Source organism: Cheilinus undulatus, linkage group 20 (assembly GCF_018320785.1).
Source record: "Cheilinus undulatus linkage group 20, ASM1832078v1, whole genome shotgun sequence".
Lineage (NCBI taxonomy): Eukaryota > Metazoa > Chordata > Actinopteri > Labriformes > Labridae > Cheilinus > Cheilinus undulatus.
This window is the reverse complement of record NC_054884.1, coordinates 16,773,619-16,795,485: the sequence shown is the minus strand read 5'-3', so window position 1 is coordinate 16,795,485 and position 21,867 is coordinate 16,773,619. Positions and strand designations below refer to the sequence as shown.

At 38.5% G+C, this 21,867-nt stretch overlaps 2 protein-coding genes across 2 annotated transcripts; both read left to right on the top strand.

The window, feature by feature from the left end:
- Nucleotides 1-1,133: 1,133 nt before the first annotated feature.
- On the top strand, nt 1,134-12,821 carry si:dkey-220f10.4 (tubby protein homolog). The gene is made up of 12 exons (XM_041816033.1): nt 1,134-1,531; nt 3,288-3,447; nt 3,533-3,763; nt 3,979-4,122; nt 4,233-4,391; nt 4,487-4,647; nt 6,793-6,954; nt 7,359-7,471; nt 8,273-8,387; nt 11,940-12,038; nt 12,124-12,295; nt 12,380-12,821. The coding sequence occupies exons 1-12, from the start codon at nt 1,490-1,492 to the stop codon at nt 12,511-12,513; spliced, it is 1,692 nt and encodes a 563-aa protein (XP_041671967.1). The 5' UTR covers nt 1,134-1,489; the 3' UTR covers nt 12,514-12,821.
- Nucleotides 12,822-14,830: 2,009 nt separating this feature from the next.
- LOC121528588 (interleukin-21 receptor) lies at nt 14,831-21,537 on the top strand. Its single transcript, XM_041816103.1, has 8 exons — nt 14,831-14,969; nt 17,777-17,903; nt 18,005-18,204; nt 18,319-18,476; nt 19,967-20,147; nt 20,227-20,332; nt 20,434-20,512; nt 20,585-21,537. The coding sequence occupies exons 1-8, from the start codon at nt 14,831-14,833 to the stop codon at nt 21,044-21,046; spliced, it is 1,452 nt and encodes a 483-aa protein (XP_041672037.1). The 3' UTR covers nt 21,047-21,537.
- The last annotated feature ends 330 nt before the right edge of the window (nt 21,538-21,867 follow it).

Here is a 21,867-nt window from a genome sequence, read left to right as displayed (position 1 = left end):
AAAAAGACTGGATAAGGACATGTCTTTGTCAAGGTGCCTTTGAATATTTAAGATCTCTCACTGTTAAAAATCAGACTTGATGAGACTTTTCATGACCTTAAATTTCAAATGTATGATTTAAGACTTTTTCTTAAGCCATTCAGAGGTAGGCTTGCAGGTGAGTTTTGGATAATTGTCCTGTTGCACAACTCAAGTTTGACCTTGATGTTATGAGGTGATGGCGAGACATCCTTCAGGATTTTCTGGTAGAGAGCAGCATTCATGGTTGCATCACTTATAACAAGTAGTCCGGGTCCCGAAGCAGCAAAGCAGCCCCAGACATCACACTACCATGTTTGACTATGATGTTCTTATGAAATGCAATAAAGGAATAAATCAGGAAGGAGCAAATACTTTCCACAGCACTGTAGCCTATATAATACAGCTAAATAGCCCAGTACAAATTGCTATCACTATTTTGTAAACTCCTTTTTCCCCACTTATCCACAGAACAGGAAGTAAATTGTGGCCTCACTGTTTTTGTATGTGCATCACTATTTGAGGCACAGTTTTTTGGCTACTGTTTCTGTAAACATCGTACCATGCACAGGCTTTAAGGCTACAATCCTATTAAAACTCAAAGTTAAGTTAAACACAAGACCAAACATAATGAAAATAACTCAGCCTAAACATCATATGCCAAATCGTTGTGCGAATGAAAAAGGCCTAAATAAGATTATAAAAAATAGTCTTTCTACAAACAAGCTAAATGCTTGTATTCAGATTAACAGTTAGTAAATTTATATTTAAAATGAAATCAAAGTGCGGATAAATCCGCTGTTTTGAATTTCTTTGCTTTCCATCTTTACGCCGTTGGAGAGTAGCTGTATCCATGGCAACGGGATAAACCAGGATGAGCCGCCAGCCAGCATTAGCGCCTGTATTTTTTAAATTTTCAAGGACGTCTGTCTCAATTTAAAGACACAAGAAGTGATTCAAATTTCATGTGCCAAGTGAGGCACGTTAGTTAAAACTCTGAGGCTTGATGGTAACTTAGCCTACGGTGGCCGCTGCGACTTCCGCATTAGTCTGTTTACGTCCAGGTAAGTGTCGCAGATAGCTCACTTGTAGTAGGCTAAACGTAGTGTCAGGAGCATGACACCACTTTCCCGTCTCTCACATTTCAGCTGTAACAAAAGTGGCCTTTGCATCTCCACGAAACAGTCATGGAAAGCTGGCCTCACCTCCCGAGACTACTTGTCCACATTGGCTGAGCTGTGCAGGGCAGTTTAAGAACATTATCCCCTTTTAATCCACTTTGCCTTCTGCTACATGCAGGTGGACAGACAGTCAGATGGAGGAGGGTGCCGCAATCACACACCCTAGAACAGATTTGATGGCGTTTTTGTTTTTAAGGAACAGAACATTTTATTTAGTTGATCTGTGACGCTGGGTTTCAAAAATTATCCACGTATTTACTTGATCTTATCAGCAAGTCCCTTTTTCAGATATGGAGGAGCCTGATATACGACAACAGAAGCTCGACAACCAGGTAAAGGAACAAGGATTTTACATTTTGGATGCAATAGACTCAATAGGCTAAGTCTTGGATTACTTTAATGGTGCTCGAATTATAATGCATCTGTCTATCTTGTATATCTTATTTGAAGTAGGCTTCTATTCTAAGAAGTCTTCTTATTACTTTACTTTAACATACAATGAATAATCAGCGGTCACCTAGGCAGTGGAGAAAAGGCTACAACTTTTCCCGCTTTAAGTAGGTCACAAGTGGTTAAAACTGAGCCAGAGCTGTCTTGAGTCTGGTAAGGTCAAGGCTACCTGTGACAGAACCACCTGTTGTTTGGCTATCTGTATCAAATTAGAGGTTAAGGAACAATAGCTGTAATAGCTGTCATGATCTGCTGTTTAAACTTGTGTCATGTTTAAAAATCTGTGTACACAGCACAGAGTTGGAAATAACTACAGCAATAAAGCTTGGCTTAACCTTAATTTTATTACTCTTTAATTAATAATGCAGTCATGGATTTTGTAGTAAACAGAGGTACATTGAAACAAGCATTCAAAAGGAATCTACAATTATTTCCAGTGAGTAATTGCTTACTATAGACCAGGGATGTCCACACTGTTTCCAATGAGGGCCACGTACAGAAATATAAGAGGGTGGTTGGTCTACTTTCATATATATTACCTCGCCATGATTGAATATGCCTAAATGGCTAGTTAATGGCTGACAAGGCAAATATACAAAAATTTATAGGATTTTGGAGAGTCCAATCAGATTTCTGGGGCCCTATACAGTGCTGGTTACCACTGGCCCCTGAAAGGTTATTGACCTGCTTTTTGCTGCTGTAATCCATCAATTAGTTATAAATCAAGGTAATGGTTTTATTTTGGTTGCCAACATGTCATCCATGTATTGTGTCATCATCAATAACTTCTTTTGAAAATGTTTGTTTACATAATTTGCATGGTTGCACCAACTTGTGCTGAAACTACAAAGTGCAGTACAGTCAAGAACAAGCTTCATGATCAAATGTGGGCCTTATTTCATTTTATTTATTGAATTTGCTGTGAGACGATCAAAATGGATTGTGGGCCGCCTCTGGCCCCCTGGGGCCATAGTCTGGACACCCCTGCTATATAGACAGTTCACTGTCTACAGCAGCTCAACCTCAGGCCCTGTCAACCTCATTTAATAGAAATTGTGAACCAAAAAATTCGAACCAATCAAATTTGCTTTAATGAAAAACATTACAGTTTGGACCTTAAATGGAGCAAAATCCGCATCATTGCAAAATATCTGGTAGGACATGAATGCATGTATTTTATCTTACTCCATTTAGCACAGTAACATTAAATTTGGTTGTTTTATAAACGCATTTTCATAGGAAAACCAGATAGAAGCTTAAACATCCAAACGTTCCTTTATTCCATGATAAAACTGAGAAAAACAAAATATGTAGGTTTATGGCTTCAGGCTTCCATGCATCATAGCCTTTTTGCTGCATTTTTTTCCCACACCCATAAACGACCAACTGAAAACAGCACTGTGACCCAGTATTGGCCCTGAGTACCTTACGTACAATGTAATCATTACCACCATCCGTAGTAGTTATAGTAGAACTGATGATGTTGATTATTCAGAGTTAGCATGTGTAGTACCTTTATAAGTAAGCCCCATAGAGTTGTGTGTAAAAAGATAAAAGCACAATTGCCTTTGTGATTTCTTTCCCTGTATATGAACAGTTTCCAGTTATAATGACTTTTGATGCACAATTCACCCACAGCGAATCCTTCTGATGAAAAAGCAGCAAAAGAAGAGGGCTGATACTCAAATGGTGGTAGCTAATCGAGATGCTCGGCAAAAGAACAAAAAGCAGAAAGCCGTCCGCTCAGATGAAACACCTCTGCTCATCAGCCAATCCCTGAGCAACACCTCTCTGACTGGTTAGTGAAAGAAAAAATGATATTTTTATATCTGGTTTGTTCCCTACGATAAAACTCAGTTTCTAATTTTATCTATTTATTGTAGATCAAGTTGAACATGCCCATGATAACCCACTGGATGAGATCACCCTGGGTGAATGTGACCTGACATCAACCACAGCAACGAATGGGCCGCCTTCAGAAAAGCTCATCGCCCCAAAGAAAATGAACCTGGAGGTTGACAATGAGCTAGAGGTGAAAAGTGAGGTGGAGAATGATGCTCAGACAGAGGGGAAAAAGACAAAGAAGAAAGAAGTGAAGAAAGACAAGGCCAAACGTAAGTTTTCAAACTGAAAGATCTCTTTTAAATGCTATTTTTTTGGTAAAGTTTTATCTGCTTCTCCTTTTTTCATAAGGATTAAAATAGGAGCACTACATTGACTCTTATAGACCTTTGTAATCTGAGTCACTACATTTGTTCGTGCACAGTATGTTGTCTTGAAGTTACAACATTGAATGAACTGTTTCATCAAAGTTTTATTTCTTTTTCAGAGACTGAAGAAAATGATGAAAAGGAAAAAGAGATGGATAATAATAAGGAGAAAAGGGAGAAAAAAACTAAGAAAAAAGACAAAGTGAAGGAGCCAGATGAAAAACAACAGAAGACAAACAAGACAACAAAACAAGAGCGAAAAAGTACATCATAGTGCGACGTTAAATGTCTTTTAGGACAAAGGTCATCTTAGTTTGTGCACATAATGAAAAATACATTAGGCTTTGTAGCTTATACTTTAACTCTTTTGCAGAAAAGCACTTAAAGGAGTCTTCAAACCAGGATATGGAGGCTGAGGCAGAGGTGGAGGAATCAAGTAGTCCAAAGGAGAATAAACGGGAAGAAAGTGACAATGACAACGAAGAAAAGCCCGTCCCTCAGTCACCTAGGAGGAAAAAACGTCTTGACACAAGTGAGGGAAAACTCTCCACAATGTACTTTAGTATCCAGCGTCATGATCACTGTAAAGCTGCTGCTGAGATTAATGCTCCTCTTGTTCCTTTGCAGCCCGGTGCCAAATAAGTGATGAGAGCAAAGACGAGGAAATCGAGGGAAAGGAGAAGAAGGAAAAGAAAATCAAAAAGTCAGAGAAAATAACGCACAGTTTGGCATCTTTGAACTCTAACTACAGAGAGACTTCATCCTCAGGGAGTGAGTCTAATGAAAGGGTAAGACATTTCATATTCAAATATGCAAACTGAACTAGAACTCCTGTTTGGAGGTCATAGTCCTTCTATAAACGGTTATGTAATATACAATTGTTGGACAGTGAGAGTGCGATGATGGGGGTGAGTGTTTTCTGTGGTAGTGTGATCATAAAATCATACAGGCTCATGTGATCATGAGACCAAGTGATCTTGACCTTGACCGTCAAAATTGAACCTTTTCATCCTTAAGCCAGAGTGGATATTTGAGCAAAGTGTTAAGAAGAATATCCCAAAACTTGAGCTATCAAATTGATTAGAAATAAATAAACATGAAGCCTAATGAGGTTAACTCCTGACCTTAAAAATATAATCAATTCTTTATAGAGACAGAGTGGACAATTGTGCAAAGTACAGAGTCCCTTACATTGGTGTTGAGATATCACATTTAAGGCCAATTGACCTCTGACCTGCAACCTCCAGACTAACATATGTACTCCTTGTTTAGAGTGGACATCTGTGCAATGTGTAAAAAAATTAAAAAAGTGGTCTTAAGATGTTATGTTCACAAGCAGAGATGAGATGGGGATGAGGCCAATTACACTTGACCTTTGACCTTCAGTGCCATAGAGTCAGAGTGGACATTTGGGTGGTGTAAGGAACGTCCCTTAAAGTGTTCTTGAGATATCAAATTAATACGAAATGGGAGAATTAGGCAACATGACTGTGAGCCTTGACCTATAACCTCCAGAATCTAAGTAGTTCATCCTTAAGTCAGAGTGGACTTTTGTGCAAAGTGTTAGGAAATCTGTCCCAGTTCCCGATATACAGTGCCTAAAAAAGGTATTCATCCCCCTGGATCTTACAGCCTTTTATTGATTTTTTAAATCAATCATGGTCAGTGAAAACATGTTTCTGCAAAGTAATGTCAATGAAACAAACACATGTAAAGTAAGATAAGTGACTGCATAAATATTCACCCTCTTTAAAGTAACTGACTTAATTTCACAGAGGTCCTGCCAACTGGTGATAGTAGTCTTACAATTAGTGAAACTGGGATCACCTGAGTGTGGCAAGTGGGTTTCTAGTGATTGTACTATAAAGACACCTTTGTCTGGAAGGTCCAGTCACTGTTTAATTAGTATTCCTGGCTATCATTACACTGTGAAGACAAAATAACACTCCAGGCAATTTAGAGAAAATTTAATTGAAAAGCTTAAGTCAGGGGATGGATACAAAAATCCAAGGCACTGAACATCCCCCTGAGTTCAGTTGAATCCATCATCAAGAAATAGGAGTATGACAAATGCGCACATCTGCCCAGATCAGGACTTCCTCACACACTGAGTGAACGTGCGAGAAGGAGACGAGTGAGAGAGGCCACCAAGACACCTATGACTACTCTGAAGGGGTTACAAGCTTCAGCAGCTGAGATGGGAGAGACTCTGCATACAACAACTGTTTCTTAAAAGGGGCTGTTCTCACAATCCCCATGCAACCTAACAGAGCTTGAGCAGTTTTGCAAAGAAGAGAGGAGTAAAATTGCAGCGCAAGCCGGTTTCAGACCTATCCACACAGACTCAGTGCTGTGATTGCAGCCAAAGGGACATCTACTAAATACTGACTTTAAGAGGGTGAAAATTTTTGGAGTCACTTTGGAGTCATTACATATTTCTATATATTGTAGAAATATGTTTTGACTTTGATGTTATAGAGGGGTTTTGTATTGTTTTTGTCAAAAAAGTCAAGTTATATTAAACATGATTGATTTCTGAAATAAATAAAATGGTAAAACATTAAAAGGGCTGACACCTTTTATAGTTAATGTATCACATTCACAAGCAAGACATGAAGATGGGGCCTAATGGTATTGATGTTTGACCAAGAATAACCTAAAATCTGATCATTTCATCTTTGAGTCAGAGTGGACATTTGTGAGATATTTGAAGTAGATCCCTCCAATGGTTCTTGAGATGGATGTGCATGGATGTACAAGAATGGCCCAAAAGGATGGACAGACTACCTGAAATCGTAACGCTTCCAGCCTTGGCTATTGCCAGCGCAGTGGCATGAAATTTATGAAATGTATTAATGAATTTATGTACCTTAATAGATTTGTGACAACAGACAGGACTGTGCTGAAATATGGATCGTTCCTTTTTATTTCAGTCAACATCTCCGATGTCTGTGGAGGATCTGGAGAAGTTTGCTCTGCGTCCAGCTCCTAGAGATGTGACCATCCAGTGCCGGGTAACAAGGGACCGTAGGGGTGTGGAGAAGGGCATTTACCCAACCTACTACCTGCACATGGAGAAGGGGGACGGCAAGAGGGTTAGCATTCCTGCTAATCATCATATATTTTATTGTACATAGCACTAATAACTAAGGCTATGATCAAACTGCAGTTAAAAGTGACCCAAATCAGATTTTTGTTTTTGCTAATATGACTCATATCTGATCTTTTACTGACATGGTAAGTAGCACAAGTCAAACAGAATCTGATCGTTTCATATAAGTTGCAGGCCACTTTCATATGCAGTACTGAATAGGACACTATCTCATCTTTTGGGATTTGACCACAGTGTGACAGCCAAACAAAAAAGCTGATCCAAGCAAAATATCAGAATCTTCAGCTATCATCAGCTGCCATGTGTTTATCTAAATATATATCACATAACTCTTTTTTGCCCTTCTCTGTATACTCTAACTTTTTTTTTTTTTGCTTTATTGCAAAGGTTTTTCTGATGGCTGGCAGAAAAAGAAAGAAGTGCAAAACATCTAACTATCTCATCTCCACTGATGCAACAAATCTGTCCAGAGACACAAACTGCTACATAGGAAAACTAAGGTAAAACTCTCTTTTACTTTAACTAGAACTACAGATCAATTTATCACTGAATCCCATGTTGTTCATTAGTTTAAAGAATTCTGAAGTTCCTCTTTATTACATTGTGTTATGGTTAAATGATCATGTTTCAAGCACTATCATCATGATGAACAGGTGACAGTATAACTCATAACAGCAGGAAAACCACTGGTTTAGCAGTGAACATCAACAGAGGCTTTGTTTCATGTGAGTTCCTCAGTAAGCCATACTAATTAGGCAGCATGCTTAACACCAACACCAGTTGGCTCTTTAACAAGGGAACTGGAACGAGGCCATCATTAATAGTATTATCAACACTTTGCGCATGTGGTTAGTGGCACACTTTCTCTGAAGTCAGCAAATTACAGAGAAAAATTAATGATGAGTAATGAGTGCGCCCATCTCATCCTCAACACCAAAGTTTGTGCAAAAATTAGATTCATTAGATGTATTTAGGTGCCATTCCTTTTTCACTTCCACACATGCTGTCAAAAAAACTGCATTGTGCATCAGCTGTGAATGCAAGAGAGTCTCACATTACTATCATTCAGTGTAAATGCTGCAGTGAATTATGGGAAAGGCAATAAACTGCAAAAACTGGAATGTTTACAAAATTGGTTTTATTATATTGGCTCTAAATAAAAACATTTCGCCCTCCTTACATTTCCCTCTTTGTCATTTCGTCTGGGTGTTGATGCACCTAAAGGTTGTTTCCGTTGTCTTCTCTCAGCTTGATCTGAAAAAAAAATTACCTCTGTATTTGATCAAACTTGTTTCTTTCAGGTCAAATGTTCTAGGTACAAAGTTTACAGTCTATGATGGAGGTGAAAACCCAGAGAAGGAACCTTTCATCAAGGAGTGTGAGTCAGTGCGGCAAGAACTGGCAGCAATTTGCTATGTAAGTTGATCTCATTCTTTATTATAGCTCACATGCCACGTAGACATTGGCCTTTCATATCTTGTTTTGAAGGTTTTGATTTTTTTTGCATTTTGCCATTCTGTTTGCCTAAACCAGGGCAGACCACTTTTCCAACAAAAGGGCATGCATACATGCATGCCTACACCAATAGCCACCCAAAGAAATGCCCTGTTTTATTGTTAAAATTACCTTTGAAATGGACACTGATATATAAAATGATAACTGCAGAAAAATGAACCGAGAAGTCATGACTTTTTTTGACATGCAGGAAAGGCATGGTTTGAAACCAGGCTGTCTGCTTTGAGGACAACAGCTTCTGTATGTGGGGCGCATGGACATAACCACTAGGAAGAGATTATGGTTACTGGTTCCACAAGGAACCCAGAAGTGGGTGTTTTTCTTTATCTGGTTTGATCTCAGAGGCATCCTCCAGAGTTAAAATGAAGTCAGTGCAGCTGTTCTGTAGTGGAAAAATAAGGATGGGTTCTGTTTGGATGTTTTCACTTGATTCACTCAGGGGTGTCAGCCAAAACACCACTTAAGGCCAGAATATTCCAGAGTAGACAATTATCAGCATTGAGATTTAGTTTTGGATGTTTACTTCCTTTTCATCACAGTAAAATGTACAATCTGCCAACGATCATGCAGTACAACTTTGCATTCGGGTCTGGCTGCGTTCTTGCTGTGGGTTTGCTGTGGTTTCTATAAGGACATATTATAACAAACAGAACAACGTGTAAGTATGCATCATCTTACTGCTACATAAATAATATATACTTAAAATAAGGAAGCTATCACAGAGCTTATGAACATAAATTCACATAATGTAAGCTGAGAAACTGTTAATGAACATGCCTGTGCTGCAATGCTGTCTTATTAGTATGTAGCTAACATCTAAACACAAACTTTACCACACTTCGCAGAACAATGTTAGCATAGAATTAACACAACATAGCTCTCTTTATCTCATTTATCACAGCATATCAGTACTTACTTCTGACAGTTCAGTCATAGCACACCTACCGCATGGCACTCTGCACTACACTGCTCATTTTCCTGCTACTAGTTGCTAGTAGCCAGCAGGGGGGCTCTTTCCCCAATAACCCTGCTACACTAAGGGGACCTAATAGCAATCTATCAACATATTGAACAGCAGAAACTTAAGCTTTAAGAAACTTTGGGGCCTTTTCTACATATTTACTTGAGGCTGGCAGCAAATGTCCCCATATTAACATGATAGTTTTTACAGCAAACATTAACATGTTTACTGCCTGGTGAAGATGCTTTTGGTCTTTATGTTTACAAAACTCCAAAGGGGGGTGGTTTTTGTAACTCCTGATTTGACTTATTGAAGCCCAGAGTTATGCATGAAAATGCATAGTAATAGCTGCAGTGATGCACAATCAGGCATATCGCCACTGTCTGCTGGGAGGCTTAAGGACAACCTTAACTCCACATCTTTGTTACTAGATTGACTGAATGTTTGGTAGATTTAGCATTATCAAAATATTAGTTACCTCTATTACTGGGCTTCAAAATGCCTCTTCAAAAACCAGAGGGTGAAAACACTGAGACCATGTCCATGCTTCAGAGTCTGTGGTTTTAAACTGGTGGACTGTGGTTCAGTCGTTGGTCATGTGTGAGTGCCCAAATGTTTTCTATTGTTGAAAGGTCTGGACTACAGGCAGGAAAGCTCTGCACCCAGACTCTTCTACTGTAGACCCATGCTTTTGTAATGGATGCAGCATTTGTTTTAGCATTGTCTTGCTAAAACATGCAAGGCCTCCCCTGACAGAGACACTGTCTGGATGAGAGCATATGTTGCTCTAAAACCTACACTTTTCAGCATTAATCGTGTCTTTCCAAATGTGTGATCTTCCCACACCATAGGCACTAATGCAACCCCATACCGCCATAGATGCAGACTTTTGAACTGTTCACTGATAACAAGCTGGATGGTCCCTCTCCTCTTAAGTTTGCAAGACATGGCGACGGACTGTGGTTGTGCCCAGAGAAGAGTGCGGTATTTCTGGATCATTTCTGGATCAGCTTCTTCTTTGGATGGTATAGCTTTAGCTTGCCTTTGTAGATGGCACAGTGTACTGTGTTGATAGATAATTATTTGGAAGTGTTCCTGAGCCCATGCAGTGATTTCCAGTACAGAATCATGGGATTTAAATGCAGTGCCGCCTGAGGGCCCAAAGATCACAAGTACCACTGACCTTGTCTCTTGCACACAGAGATTTCTCTGATAATAGTATGTACTGTAAATGGTGGGATAATCAAAGTCTTCTCAATTTTATTTTGAGGAATATTTTTCCCTTTTCATTTTTCACAGATTGTCGAACCTTTGCTTCTGGCAGACTCTGCTTTTGTAAAATGTACCTTCTATAACCAATCGTGTTGCTAATCTGTAGCCAATTACTGTAGTCTAATTAGATGCAGAATGCTCCTCCAGCTGTTTTTCATCGGTACCACTTACTTTTCCAGCTTTTTGTTGCCCTGTCCATACTTTTTGAGATGTGTTGCTGCCATCAATTTCAAAATTAATATTAAAAACTAATATTTTTTTCATGAAATGGTACAATATCTCAGTTTCAACATCCGATATGTTGTTTATGTTCTATTGTGAATAAAACTTGTTCTTATGTGAATAAAACAGTCAATATTCTGTGTGTGAGAAGGGCAGGACCTTTAAAAAAATTAGGAGGCTACTTAGATAAACACTCTGTCTGTCACATTTGCCACAGGCCAGTCAGAGCAACAAAACATATTATATAGTAGGCATGCACAGCCCCAGGAAGTAAACTACATAAATGTGAGTATGACAGGCAGTCACTGACTTTGTTTACTATCAGTGGAGCCAGTTGGCAAATTAAACTCTTGTCCAAGTCAGTCAGGAGAAGAGTAAAAACATCCACAAACAAAAGCTTTCACTACGATTTTTTTTGCTCTTTTAACACAGAAATGTTGTCCAGTTCTGATAAAACCTGACGTTTTTTGTTTCTACATGCAAGCTAATGGCTTTACTTGTCACGATTGTTTACCAGCTTGCAGTACAACTAAAGCAATGGGAGAATAGATGCATATAGATTTTTTAAAACGCCGAGTGGCACAGCCCACCCTGCCCTCTTTCTCTGTGATTCTCCACAGCTGCGTAGCATATGATGTAGGGCAGAGAGTGTGTCAAGATCATCTGCTAGTTTCTTAATCTTAGAAGGAGGTTTTGTAAAAATAAAATGCTGCAACCATTATCTTAAAATTGGTATCATAACTCTGTCTCGGTTATTGCTTCACTTGACCTACTTTTAAGCCTCTTCAATGTGTTCCTGACATTATAGTGGTGTTTAAAGGAAAGTCTGTTTTCAGGGTGACAGTATTTAAAAACTAAAGACGTAAGTTATTACTTGTTTTAGTCACTGTTCAGCACTTTGGTAAATGTAATGTTTTGTAAAATGTGCTATACAAATAAAGCGGATTGGATTGGATTGGATTGAAAGGCTGTGTAAAAAATGTATTTTTATGCTACAGGAGACAAATGTTCTGGGCTTTAAGGGTCCGAGGAAAATGACTGTGATCATCCCTGGCATGCTGGAGAATGACGAAAGAGTATCCATCTGTCCAAAAAATGTATGTTTACATCCTCCCTAATTTTTAACCTGTTTTGATGTAAAATAGTTTAGTGTGTCTGACCACTCTCCTGACTGTATTAAAGGAACTTGAGACTCTACTGGTTCGCCATGCCAACAACAACACAGAGAAACTGGTCACACTGGTGAACAAAGCCCCAAGCTGGAACGAACAGACCCAGTCATACGTGCTTAACTTTCATGGGCGTGTCACCCAGGCATCTGTCAAGAACTTCCAGATCATCCACCCTGATAACGGTAATATCTAACTACTTTAATGTGTCTTGTTTTCAAACAAGAGTTTTTAAATTATTAAGCCATCTGTCCCCTCTCTTCTTCCAGAGGACTACATAGTGATGCAGTTTGGCCGTGTAGCAGAGGATGTATTCTCCATGGATTACAGTTTCCCTCTGTGTGCCCTGCAAGCCTTCGCCATCACCCTGTCATCGTTTGATGGTAAACTGGCCTGTGAGTGAGCAGAGCCAATACGCCTCAAGTGCTTCACTGGATCCATGAAATAAACTTGAAGTTCATCCGTACCCATAATTTCCACAAGATCATTTTAAAGATTTTGTTACCTGGTGCATTCAATCTCTTTGTCTTCAGAGACTGTAGATGTGTTAATAGGGGCAGTGTTATTTTAAAGTGGAGGAAGTCATAACGGTTATTTAATGGCTAAATTAACTTGATGGTCTTTCTTTTCATGTTTGCCAGATGTGTAAAGGAATTGTGCAATTTGAATGTTGAAGATGGCTGTGTGTAAACACTATCAGTTTAATATTAAACTAAGATGATAAAGGGTTTTTACATCTGAGTAAGGTTTTTTGTATAATCCCCATTTTTTTCTCAGGTACCATGAACTTGCATGTAGAAAAATACATTAACATCTGTACCACAACCTCTCATGACACAGCCTTTTTCCTCGGAGCCCCTCCTAGTGTGCATTCAGAAAGTATTTCAACCCACTCCCCTTTTTTAGACGTGTTTATGTTGCAGCCTGATGCTATAGTAAAAACAGACTTTTTTAAGTTAACATATCTCACACTAAATTTTTGCTGTTGTCTGTCATATAAGGGGATGTGTATAAAATCCTGCTGGTTTTATAACTACTAAAAACTCCTCACAGTAACTTCAATGATGCTGATCTCTATCAGTCTGACATTTCTAGTTATCTCCTGCTGTTTTATAATACTTTATCACATAAAAGGAAACATGTTTGTCAAAGAACCTAAAACTTGAAAAAAGTCTTTTATCAGATGCAGCAGAAGTGCTACAAGCTGCAGATAGAGCCAGTCAGATTAGGCTTTTTTGCTCTTGCTTGACGTAAAAGCATCAGTGTAATAAAATAACAAGAGCCTCTTTGCATATTATGCATGTTCACATGCAGCACAAGCTTACAGTGTTTCACATGAGACAGAAAGTCATTCAGGGTTCAGTTTAATAAAAATAGCTCTGTGGTGAAGTAAGTGTATCAGAGCGAATGCATACTTAAAAATGCATAAACCCAAATTAAACTGAAACCTTTGTCATTTTATCAACCATGAGTGTCTTCATGGTGACAATCTGTTCACTTGCTTCCTGCTCAAATACTGTCCAAGCTATAAAAAGCTATTAGAAATCATTTCTTGTGAGTATTGACTTTCAACTTTTAATCTGCAGCAACAGAACCTGAGACTAGAAGTTATTTCCTTTATCCTTCATGCAGTACTATATATAATGTTTCCCAACTAACACAGTGACACAGCTCAATGTATGTGTGCGTGTCAACTAATCATCAAAATCAAAACCTCAGAGAAAGACATGTCAGCTGTTATCTGTCACACTATCAGCACAACAGGTCTGATTCCCCTCTCACTGCTTCATGCATTGCACAACACTTTCCTTGTCAGTTACATCATCATTAATCTTTATTTTACCTTAGATCATCAATGTTTCCTCCATGAAATATTCAATATAATCAAATAATTTAAGCCATTAAACACCTCAAATATGACTTGGCATGTTTGGAGGCATTTAGATGTAGATGTTGTGTATATGTAGCTCTGCAGCAGTGTAATAACTCATCTGAGGATGAAATGAACTCTTATTGATACAGATGGCTTTTATGACAAACAACAGCAAGCAAGCAAGCAAGCAAGACCTATTAGCAACTAGACTGTAATTCTCTTTTTGAAATGATATTCTATGTTTTTTTATTTTTAAAAGTTAAAAGGCAGCAGAATGGAAACATGACTCTAACATCGACTATGGACTAAAGTATTCAAGCGCCCGACTATTACACCTACAGCAACTTATCACAATATTGCATTCAAATATGTATGCTTTAATATGGAGGTGGGCACCCTTTTGCAGCTGTAAGAGCCTACACTCTTCTTTGAAGGCTTTCCACAAGACTTTTGAGTGTTTCTGTAGGATTCTGTTGAGTGTTTGAGGTCAGGAACCGATGTTGGATGAGAAGGTTGGGCTCACAATCACCATTCCAGTTCTCCCCAAAAGTGCTTTATAGGGTTGTCAATAAATGTAAAAATGTTTTCCAGTTTAATGCATTTCATGGGTGATAAGCTCATGTATGGTTCTGTTGTTAAACCAAACTTTATGAAAACACAAACCTCATTTGCTGCATGATATCATTTGTGGTGTGATATTTGGTTCATCTGAAGCCCCCTTTTCACACACTTTCCCTCCTTCAGCAGATCCTCCCCACCACAGAGAGAGAGTGATAGTGATCACTGATACCTCCCTCTCTCAGTCTTCATTAAACACGCTCTCAAAGCAGCATGACTTGAGTGAGACATGTCGAGAGATGAGAAGATGTCTGAACTGGGTGTGTTGATTGATTGGTGGTTTCCTCCAAGGCTGAAGCTGATGCTGTTGATCGTGTCTCTGCAGCTTTTCGCCAACACGGAGTTTGTGCGTGGAAATCCTGTCTCAGGTAATGTCTGTGTGAGTATTTTCTAATTACTCAGTTTGAGTCCCATCTTTCAGCCAAGAGGATAATTTGATTATTTTTTCCATACTCTCTGATCACTTTATTAGGCACACCTGTTCAAGTGCTCATTAACACAAATATCAAATCAATCACATGGCAGCAGCTAATGCATTTAAGCATGCAGACATGATCAAGCCATGTGCTGAAATTCAAACAGAATGAGGAAGGAAGTTGAAGTAAGACAGACAGGATGAACTGAGTTTTTCACAAAATGCTTTTCTACTGGGATTTTCATGCACAACCACCACGAGGGTTTACCGAGAATGGCCCGAAAAAGAGAAAATATCCTGGGAGCTACAATTCCTGGGTCAAATGGCTTGATGATGGCAGAGGTCAGAGGAAAATCATTAGAACTGGTTTTGAGCTGATGGAAAGGAAATAGTAACTCAAATATCCATCCATTAGCACCCTCGTTCTGATGCTCAGTTTACCTTCAGCACATCGTCTTCAGCATGTCTACATGCATGAATACATTGGTCGCTGCCATTCAATTGGTTAGTTTTGATAATTTGGTTTATAAGCAGCAACACAGGTGTACCTAATAAAGTGATCGTTGAGTGGAACTTTGTCACAAGAAGGCAAATAAATGACTATTTTTAACAGTTAGAGAACTCAGACATCGTCTATTTGAACTTAAGAGAAAAGTCTGCACAGCTTTTTAAATAGAAAGTTTGGTTTAGCCAGACATGCTGTCAGTTAGAGACACATTGCTGATGACACCTTGTGAAGTATGACACCCTTTAAAATCAGTTCATAAAGGTATTTCTAAGAAAAGATCTTTGTTTTGATTGAAAAGATATTGTAGAGCTAAAGTTTTTTTCAAGAAAAAATCTAAATGGAGGCTGTGGGTCAGTGGGTTTCCAGGGTTTCAGTTTATTTCATCTCCAACTTACCTTACTTACCTTCTTTGGGGTGCGGTTTCTCTTTAGTCCATTAAAGTAAAGGAAAAAAAAATCATCTAGAAATCCTCTTTCCTCCTACATATGTTCACTGTGACATCCAATAATAACGAAAAGAGTGCCTGCTACTGAATATCAAGCTTACACCAAGAAGTGTTTTGGCATAAAACGTGTAGAAATTGAACCCATCTACTTTAAAGGGATGGATTCATGAATCAGCAATGGTCAAGCTAATTTTATGCTTGTCTCTCAGTCATGCCTCCACCTTAGATTCTTATTTATTTATCTATTCATGTCATACTCATCTGACATCAATGTGGAAATACATTTGTGCGCAACTGTTGACGCAGCCCCTTGATTGTAAAGATTAAAATCAATTTTTAAAAAAGGTTGTACAAAGTGTAGTAAAATCCCTTGGAAAAAAAACTCAAAACAAAATGAAACAAAATATGGCAAGATTCAATGAAGCCTCACCAGGAGGACAAAAGATGTAAAAATGCAGCCGAGGGGAAACAGAATAAGACAAATGAAGTGATTAAAAACTATTAAACGAAATACATGAAATAGGACATAAGAGGAATATAAAGGAATATGAACAAGTATAAATTGTCCATGCTGTAGTACAATAAGTAGCATTAGAAAGTCAATATCCAGATATCAAATTCAATTTATAATAATAATAATAATAAGAAGAAGAATCAGTTTATTTATATAGCACTCTCAAAGTGCTGAACATAGAGATCAAAAGAACAGAAATAAAAACACTTGATAATAAAAACGTTAATGAATCATTCCATACTGAAACAATAGTCAGTGATTAAATAATACAACAAAGCTTAACTTTTTCAATTCATTGAACATTTATTTGGACAGGAAGTTTCCTGGACTGGACAAGGCAGCAAAACAGTGATCAAAGTTTAAGTAGTGAATGAAATACATTACAAAAAAAGGGCCAGTTCTGTGCCTAGGTGGTCACCTGCTACGGTGTCACGCCGAAGGGGGCTGTGACGTTAGCCCTGAACATTTTGATTGAAGCACCAACATAACATACTGTCAACTTCTGAGCTTCGTCTAACTTCTGCTCCCCTTGTATGGCGGCATAATTAAACTAACCTTGAAAAGTAACATACTCTTTGAATATCTGTGAATAATTGTACATCACTGATCTGGAAAGTAAAAATTCTTAACACTAATGCCACCAAGTAAAATTTACACTGGCTGTTTTTCCAGTTCTGTTTAACTTTGTGTTAATAAAATATTAAAGTCTGCCAGTCTTTGATTTTTCCCTGTGTGGCACCAGATTTTATAAATGGCCATTTATACCTGGAGCTGCCATGTGGGTCAAATTTACACCATAGGAATGCATTAATTTCCCTCCTTTTTCACGAGTAGGTAGAGACATTGAAAATGAAAACACTTTCTATGTATGGCTGCACATTCTCATCAAAAATCACTGACTAACCTTTAACATGGGCGTCAAAGTGTCATTAGATGTGATAGAAGAAGAATCTGATGGAGGAGAAGTTTCAGGACTGAGCAATCGATCCTGGGAGGATTTTGGATGTGCAGGATCATCATCTAGCAGTGAGCCACTTCTTTTTCTGTGGTAATCAGCTGTTTAAAGTCTTTGGGTGAACTGATCAGCACTCTATGTGAAAATCAGTGCACTCCAACAATGACTAAATTTACCCATTGGCAGTTTAGGTATTTAGAGATCCTCAGTGATTTAAGTGTTGAATATTATCCAAATCTTTCAAACTAACCACTTACAAATAATATGAGGTAATAATAATAGAGGTTTCTCCAGGATCAGTGACACATTTCCTGTTTGTTTCTTCTTTTGTTTTGAAGCAGGGAATGAAAAACTCCAGTGTGTGACTGACTATTTGTTCACCATCAACTGCTCCCTGAACATCCCACAGAACACCTCAGACAGCAACAGCGCCTTCTGGCTCATTGTCATGGAAAGAGCTCAAAAGTGGGGCCCTGTTTTTATTGGTCCATGTTAACAAAAACAAGCTCTCAATGTGAGGACAGAATCACAGTTTATGTACCGTTTCTTTTTCTCTCTTTGTGCAGAAATGAATTCAAATGCATGCTGATAGAGACCGGTGGGCGTTACTTCTGTACTCTTCAAATATCCACTCCAGATCCTGACTATGACTATCAACCCAATGGCTTCATTGAAACACATACCTATCAGTTCTCTCTTTGTCACAAACTTGACGGAGCTGAAAGCTGTGAGCTGCTGACAGACAAGTTCAAGCCTTACAAAAACAGTAAGAAACACACTGATCTGTTCATCAAACATATTGATTTAAAGAGATAACACAGTTTTGCTTTAAAACCAGTACATATCTTGTGTTTTGGTCTTTAATGTGTCCTTTAACCAGTCAAACCAAACGCACCGTGCTGCCTTAACCTCAGCCATGAGTCTGGTGATCATCACTTCACCTGGGAGAGCACCTATGAGAAATACAGCTGGTACACCACTCTGACTGATGACCTGATGTTTCAGCTCCATTACTACAAGAGAGGACACAAATTGGATGTAAGATATTGATGATCAGAAAAACAAGAGTTTGGGGATGAGAGAATAACATGTTTTAAGGAAACCATGAAAGACCTGTTTGAAACTAGCAGAATTAGGTCTCTATGTCCTTGAAAAGATTATATTTATTACTACAACCCCCAATTCCAAAAAAAGCTGGGGCGTTGTGTAAAATGTATGTAAAGAGTGCAATGGTTTGCAAATCCTATAAACCCACATTTAATTCACAATAGAACATAAACAACATATCAGATGTTGATACTGAGGCATTTTTCTATTTCATAAAAGAATATTAGCTTATTTTGAATTTGATGGCAGCAACACATCTCAAAAAAGTGGGGACAGGGCCATGTGTATTATTCTCAAGCATCCTCTCTTCTCTTAACAAAAGCCTGTAAACATCTGGGAAGTTAGGAGACCAGCTGCTAGCTGAGACTTGTTTGAGGAGAGGAATGCTGTCCCATTCTGGTCTGATGCAGTGTTAATTTTGGCTGCCCATTTTAGATTTAATAGTCTTATTTTTAGTCTTCAGACAAAAATAGTTTTAGATGCATTTTAGTCCTGTTCGCCCTTCCTAGTTTTAGTTGATGAAAAGTCCTTACGTTTTAGTCTTTACTTTTAGTCATTTTATATTTTCTCTCTAAAAAAATTAGCCAAATTGTAAAATAAAAACAATAATTTTATAAAATTAATAGCCTACACGTAATAATCTGAAAGAAATTGATGAAAATACTAACATATATTGGATAACAGACTTTTGTGATGAGAATCATTGATTTTTAGTCATAATAATGCTCTTACTAACATTGTTTATGTTCTTTTGTAAATGAAACATGGGTTTATAGATCTGCAAATCATGCATTCTGTTTTTATTTACATTTTACACAGAGACCCAACTTTTTAGGGATTGGGGTTGTTATTGCAGGTGTATATTTGTAACTTCTGGTGCTTACACGGGGGTCGGGATGGGGGTTGGGGGTGTTAACCAATAAAAATTTGAATTATGAAAATATTATGAACTGATTGTTTCAGCCTCACTAAAGTTAAAGCATAAATGAAATGAATATACTGTATGATGTAAACTAATTCAAAGGTTGTTTTTAAGTCTGAAAGCTTCTCAGAAAGATGAAGCTGACTTGTTCAAGCATTAAAATAACATTTTTTAAGCCAAAACCCAATTTTTGGTTCCTGTTTCTGAGTATACGATGAGTCAAACCCCTGTTTAACTCAAGAATCATTAATATCATTAAATATCCAAAAATTAAACAATTGGAGCAACTTTGGGGCCAGGAAGACAAATATTTAAAATGATAAAGTGGTCTTTAAAAAGTGTGAATTGTGTGCTCTGAAACAGTAACACTATCTGAAAGTTGGTTATTTTTGAGCAAAAATATCATATTCTCTCTGCCTGAGCACAAACAGGCATCCGTACAAGATTTCCCCTCCTTTACAAACTCTGACAACTTCACTTGATCTCTATTTCCTATCAGATTCCACCAAATACAATCACCATCTCAAGCAGAACAAATTACTCTATAAAAGATCATCACTTCTCACCAGACACTGAGTACTGTGCCAGGGTGCGCTCCAGTCCTGACCAGGCTTATTTTGAGGGTCAGTGGAGCAACTGGTCCTCTGAGATTCAGTGGAGGACCGATCCAGCTGTGAGTGGTGAGTGTCCCCCATGAATAAACCCCTGCATACGTGTATGTTGTTGTTTTCCAATCTAATCACCTGTTTATGGGTACAGATCCTGGATCAGACACAATTATGTCTAAATTTTGGGTGAAGGTTTTCATCCCTTTGGCTGTGGTGGTGCTACTCACCTTACTTCTGTGCTACGCTCCAATTAAAAAGTAAGGTCCATCTTTACCTCTCAGTGAATACATCGTCACATTAATGCAAATGCCATTTCCAAAAATCAAAGTGTATCATTTTTATTTTCCTCCTGTGACAGGTGGAGGCAAAGATCCTACATTCCAACTCCAGCTCCTTATTTCCACACCCTGTATCATGACTGCCAAGGAGATTTCAAGGTAAGCTGAAGCCGGTTGTGTAAAAAGTAACTTACTTCTTGGTTTTGTCCCTGAACATGACTGTGATTATAGAGCTGGGTGGTAACACAAGGAAACACAGCAGACGCGCTAAAGGCTGAAGAAACACTCAAGATAGACACACTGACAAAGTGTGCAGATGTCCAGGAGGCAGAGGAGGAGGAAAGTCGAGAGTGTCAGCACTATTTCATGGAGGGCAGCACCTACAGCAACATCGCCGACCCAGGCTTTGACACGTCTCTCCTGGGTCTCCCATACGCTGTGAGCACCATGCTTCCTGCTCTGTCATATCCAGGGAGCTCGCTCAAGAGTCTGACCTTCAGCTCACCGCTGGGGAGTCCAACCGAGGGAGACTCAGGATGCTGGCTCAGCAGCCACGCATCCCTGGAAAAGGACCCTCCCTGGTACTGCAATGAGTACTGCACCCTGAGCACCTTCCAGCAGACCGGCCCGGCCTCAGCAATGAAGCCCTGCACTGACCTGGAAGAGCAGAGTGGGGGCTTTACTGAGGCTTAAAGTGGTGTGTTTGCAAGTGCTTATTGGAAGGACTGTAATTATATGCATTTTAAAAAGAAGCTGATTTAACACCAGCAGTGTAAAGTGGAAAAAATATCTTCCATAGTTCTGAAACATATGTACATACATATACACAGTCAGGTGCATAAGCCCACATTACTATTTTGTAACCTGAAATTCAGGTAGATCTTTTGTTTTTCTTTTTTTCAATCATTATTATTTAGGTTTGTCTAAAGGCAGTCATCTGTTGGATACATAACCAACTAAAGGCTACCTTTTCATCAGATAGCACTCAGGGTTTCTTATATGGTTGTAGTCAATACAGTAACTTTGAGCAGTTTGCCATGGCAACACAGTTTATGTACATATTTTTTATATTAAATAGTGAAGTGCTAGAGCAGTCATCAGAGTTGAATTTGATCCTGGACATTAACTGCATGTTAACCCCTCTCTACTCCAGACGGTCCAATCTAACAAAGGCAAAAGACTAAAGTCAGCCCTTATATATATGTGTATATATATATATATATATATATACAGTGCTTAACAAATTTATTAGACCACCTGTCATATTTGTCTCAAAGACCATCCAGCATCATGAAGTGCTTTAATGCGGACTCTTTCACGTTTTACCATTTTGAACAGGAAAGAGGGATTTCAAACTGAATTCACCCAAATTTGAGCCGGCTCACTGGGCTTCTCTGAGAAGTCAGAAATGAATCAAGCATAACATTCAACCACTAAAACTCATTTTTCTGTTCAGGAATGCAAGTAAATAACTATAATTTGACATATTAATCAAGAAATATTAATGTGCTTAC

Coding starts and splice junctions, on each gene's coding strand:
- si:dkey-220f10.4 (XM_041816033.1), top strand. CDS start 1,490: ATGGAGGAGCCTGATATACGACAACAGAAGCTCGACAACCAG. Junction 3,764..3,978: donor GAAGAAAGACAAGGCCAAAC/GTAAGTTTTCAA, acceptor TTTCTTTTTCAG/AGACTGAAGAAAATGATGAA. Junction 6,955..7,358: donor AGAAGGGGGACGGCAAGAGG/GTTAGCATTCCT, acceptor TTTATTGCAAAG/GTTTTTCTGATGGCTGGCAG.
- LOC121528588 (XM_041816103.1), top strand. CDS start 14,831: ATGTCGAGAGATGAGAAGATGTCTGAACTGGGTGTGTTGATTGATTGG. Junction 17,904..18,004: donor GTCATGGAAAGAGCTCAAAA/GTGGGGCCCTGT, acceptor CTCTTTGTGCAG/AAATGAATTCAAATGCATGC. Junction 18,477..19,966: donor AGAGAGGACACAAATTGGAT/GTAAGATATTGA, acceptor ATTTCCTATCAG/ATTCCACCAAATACAATCAC.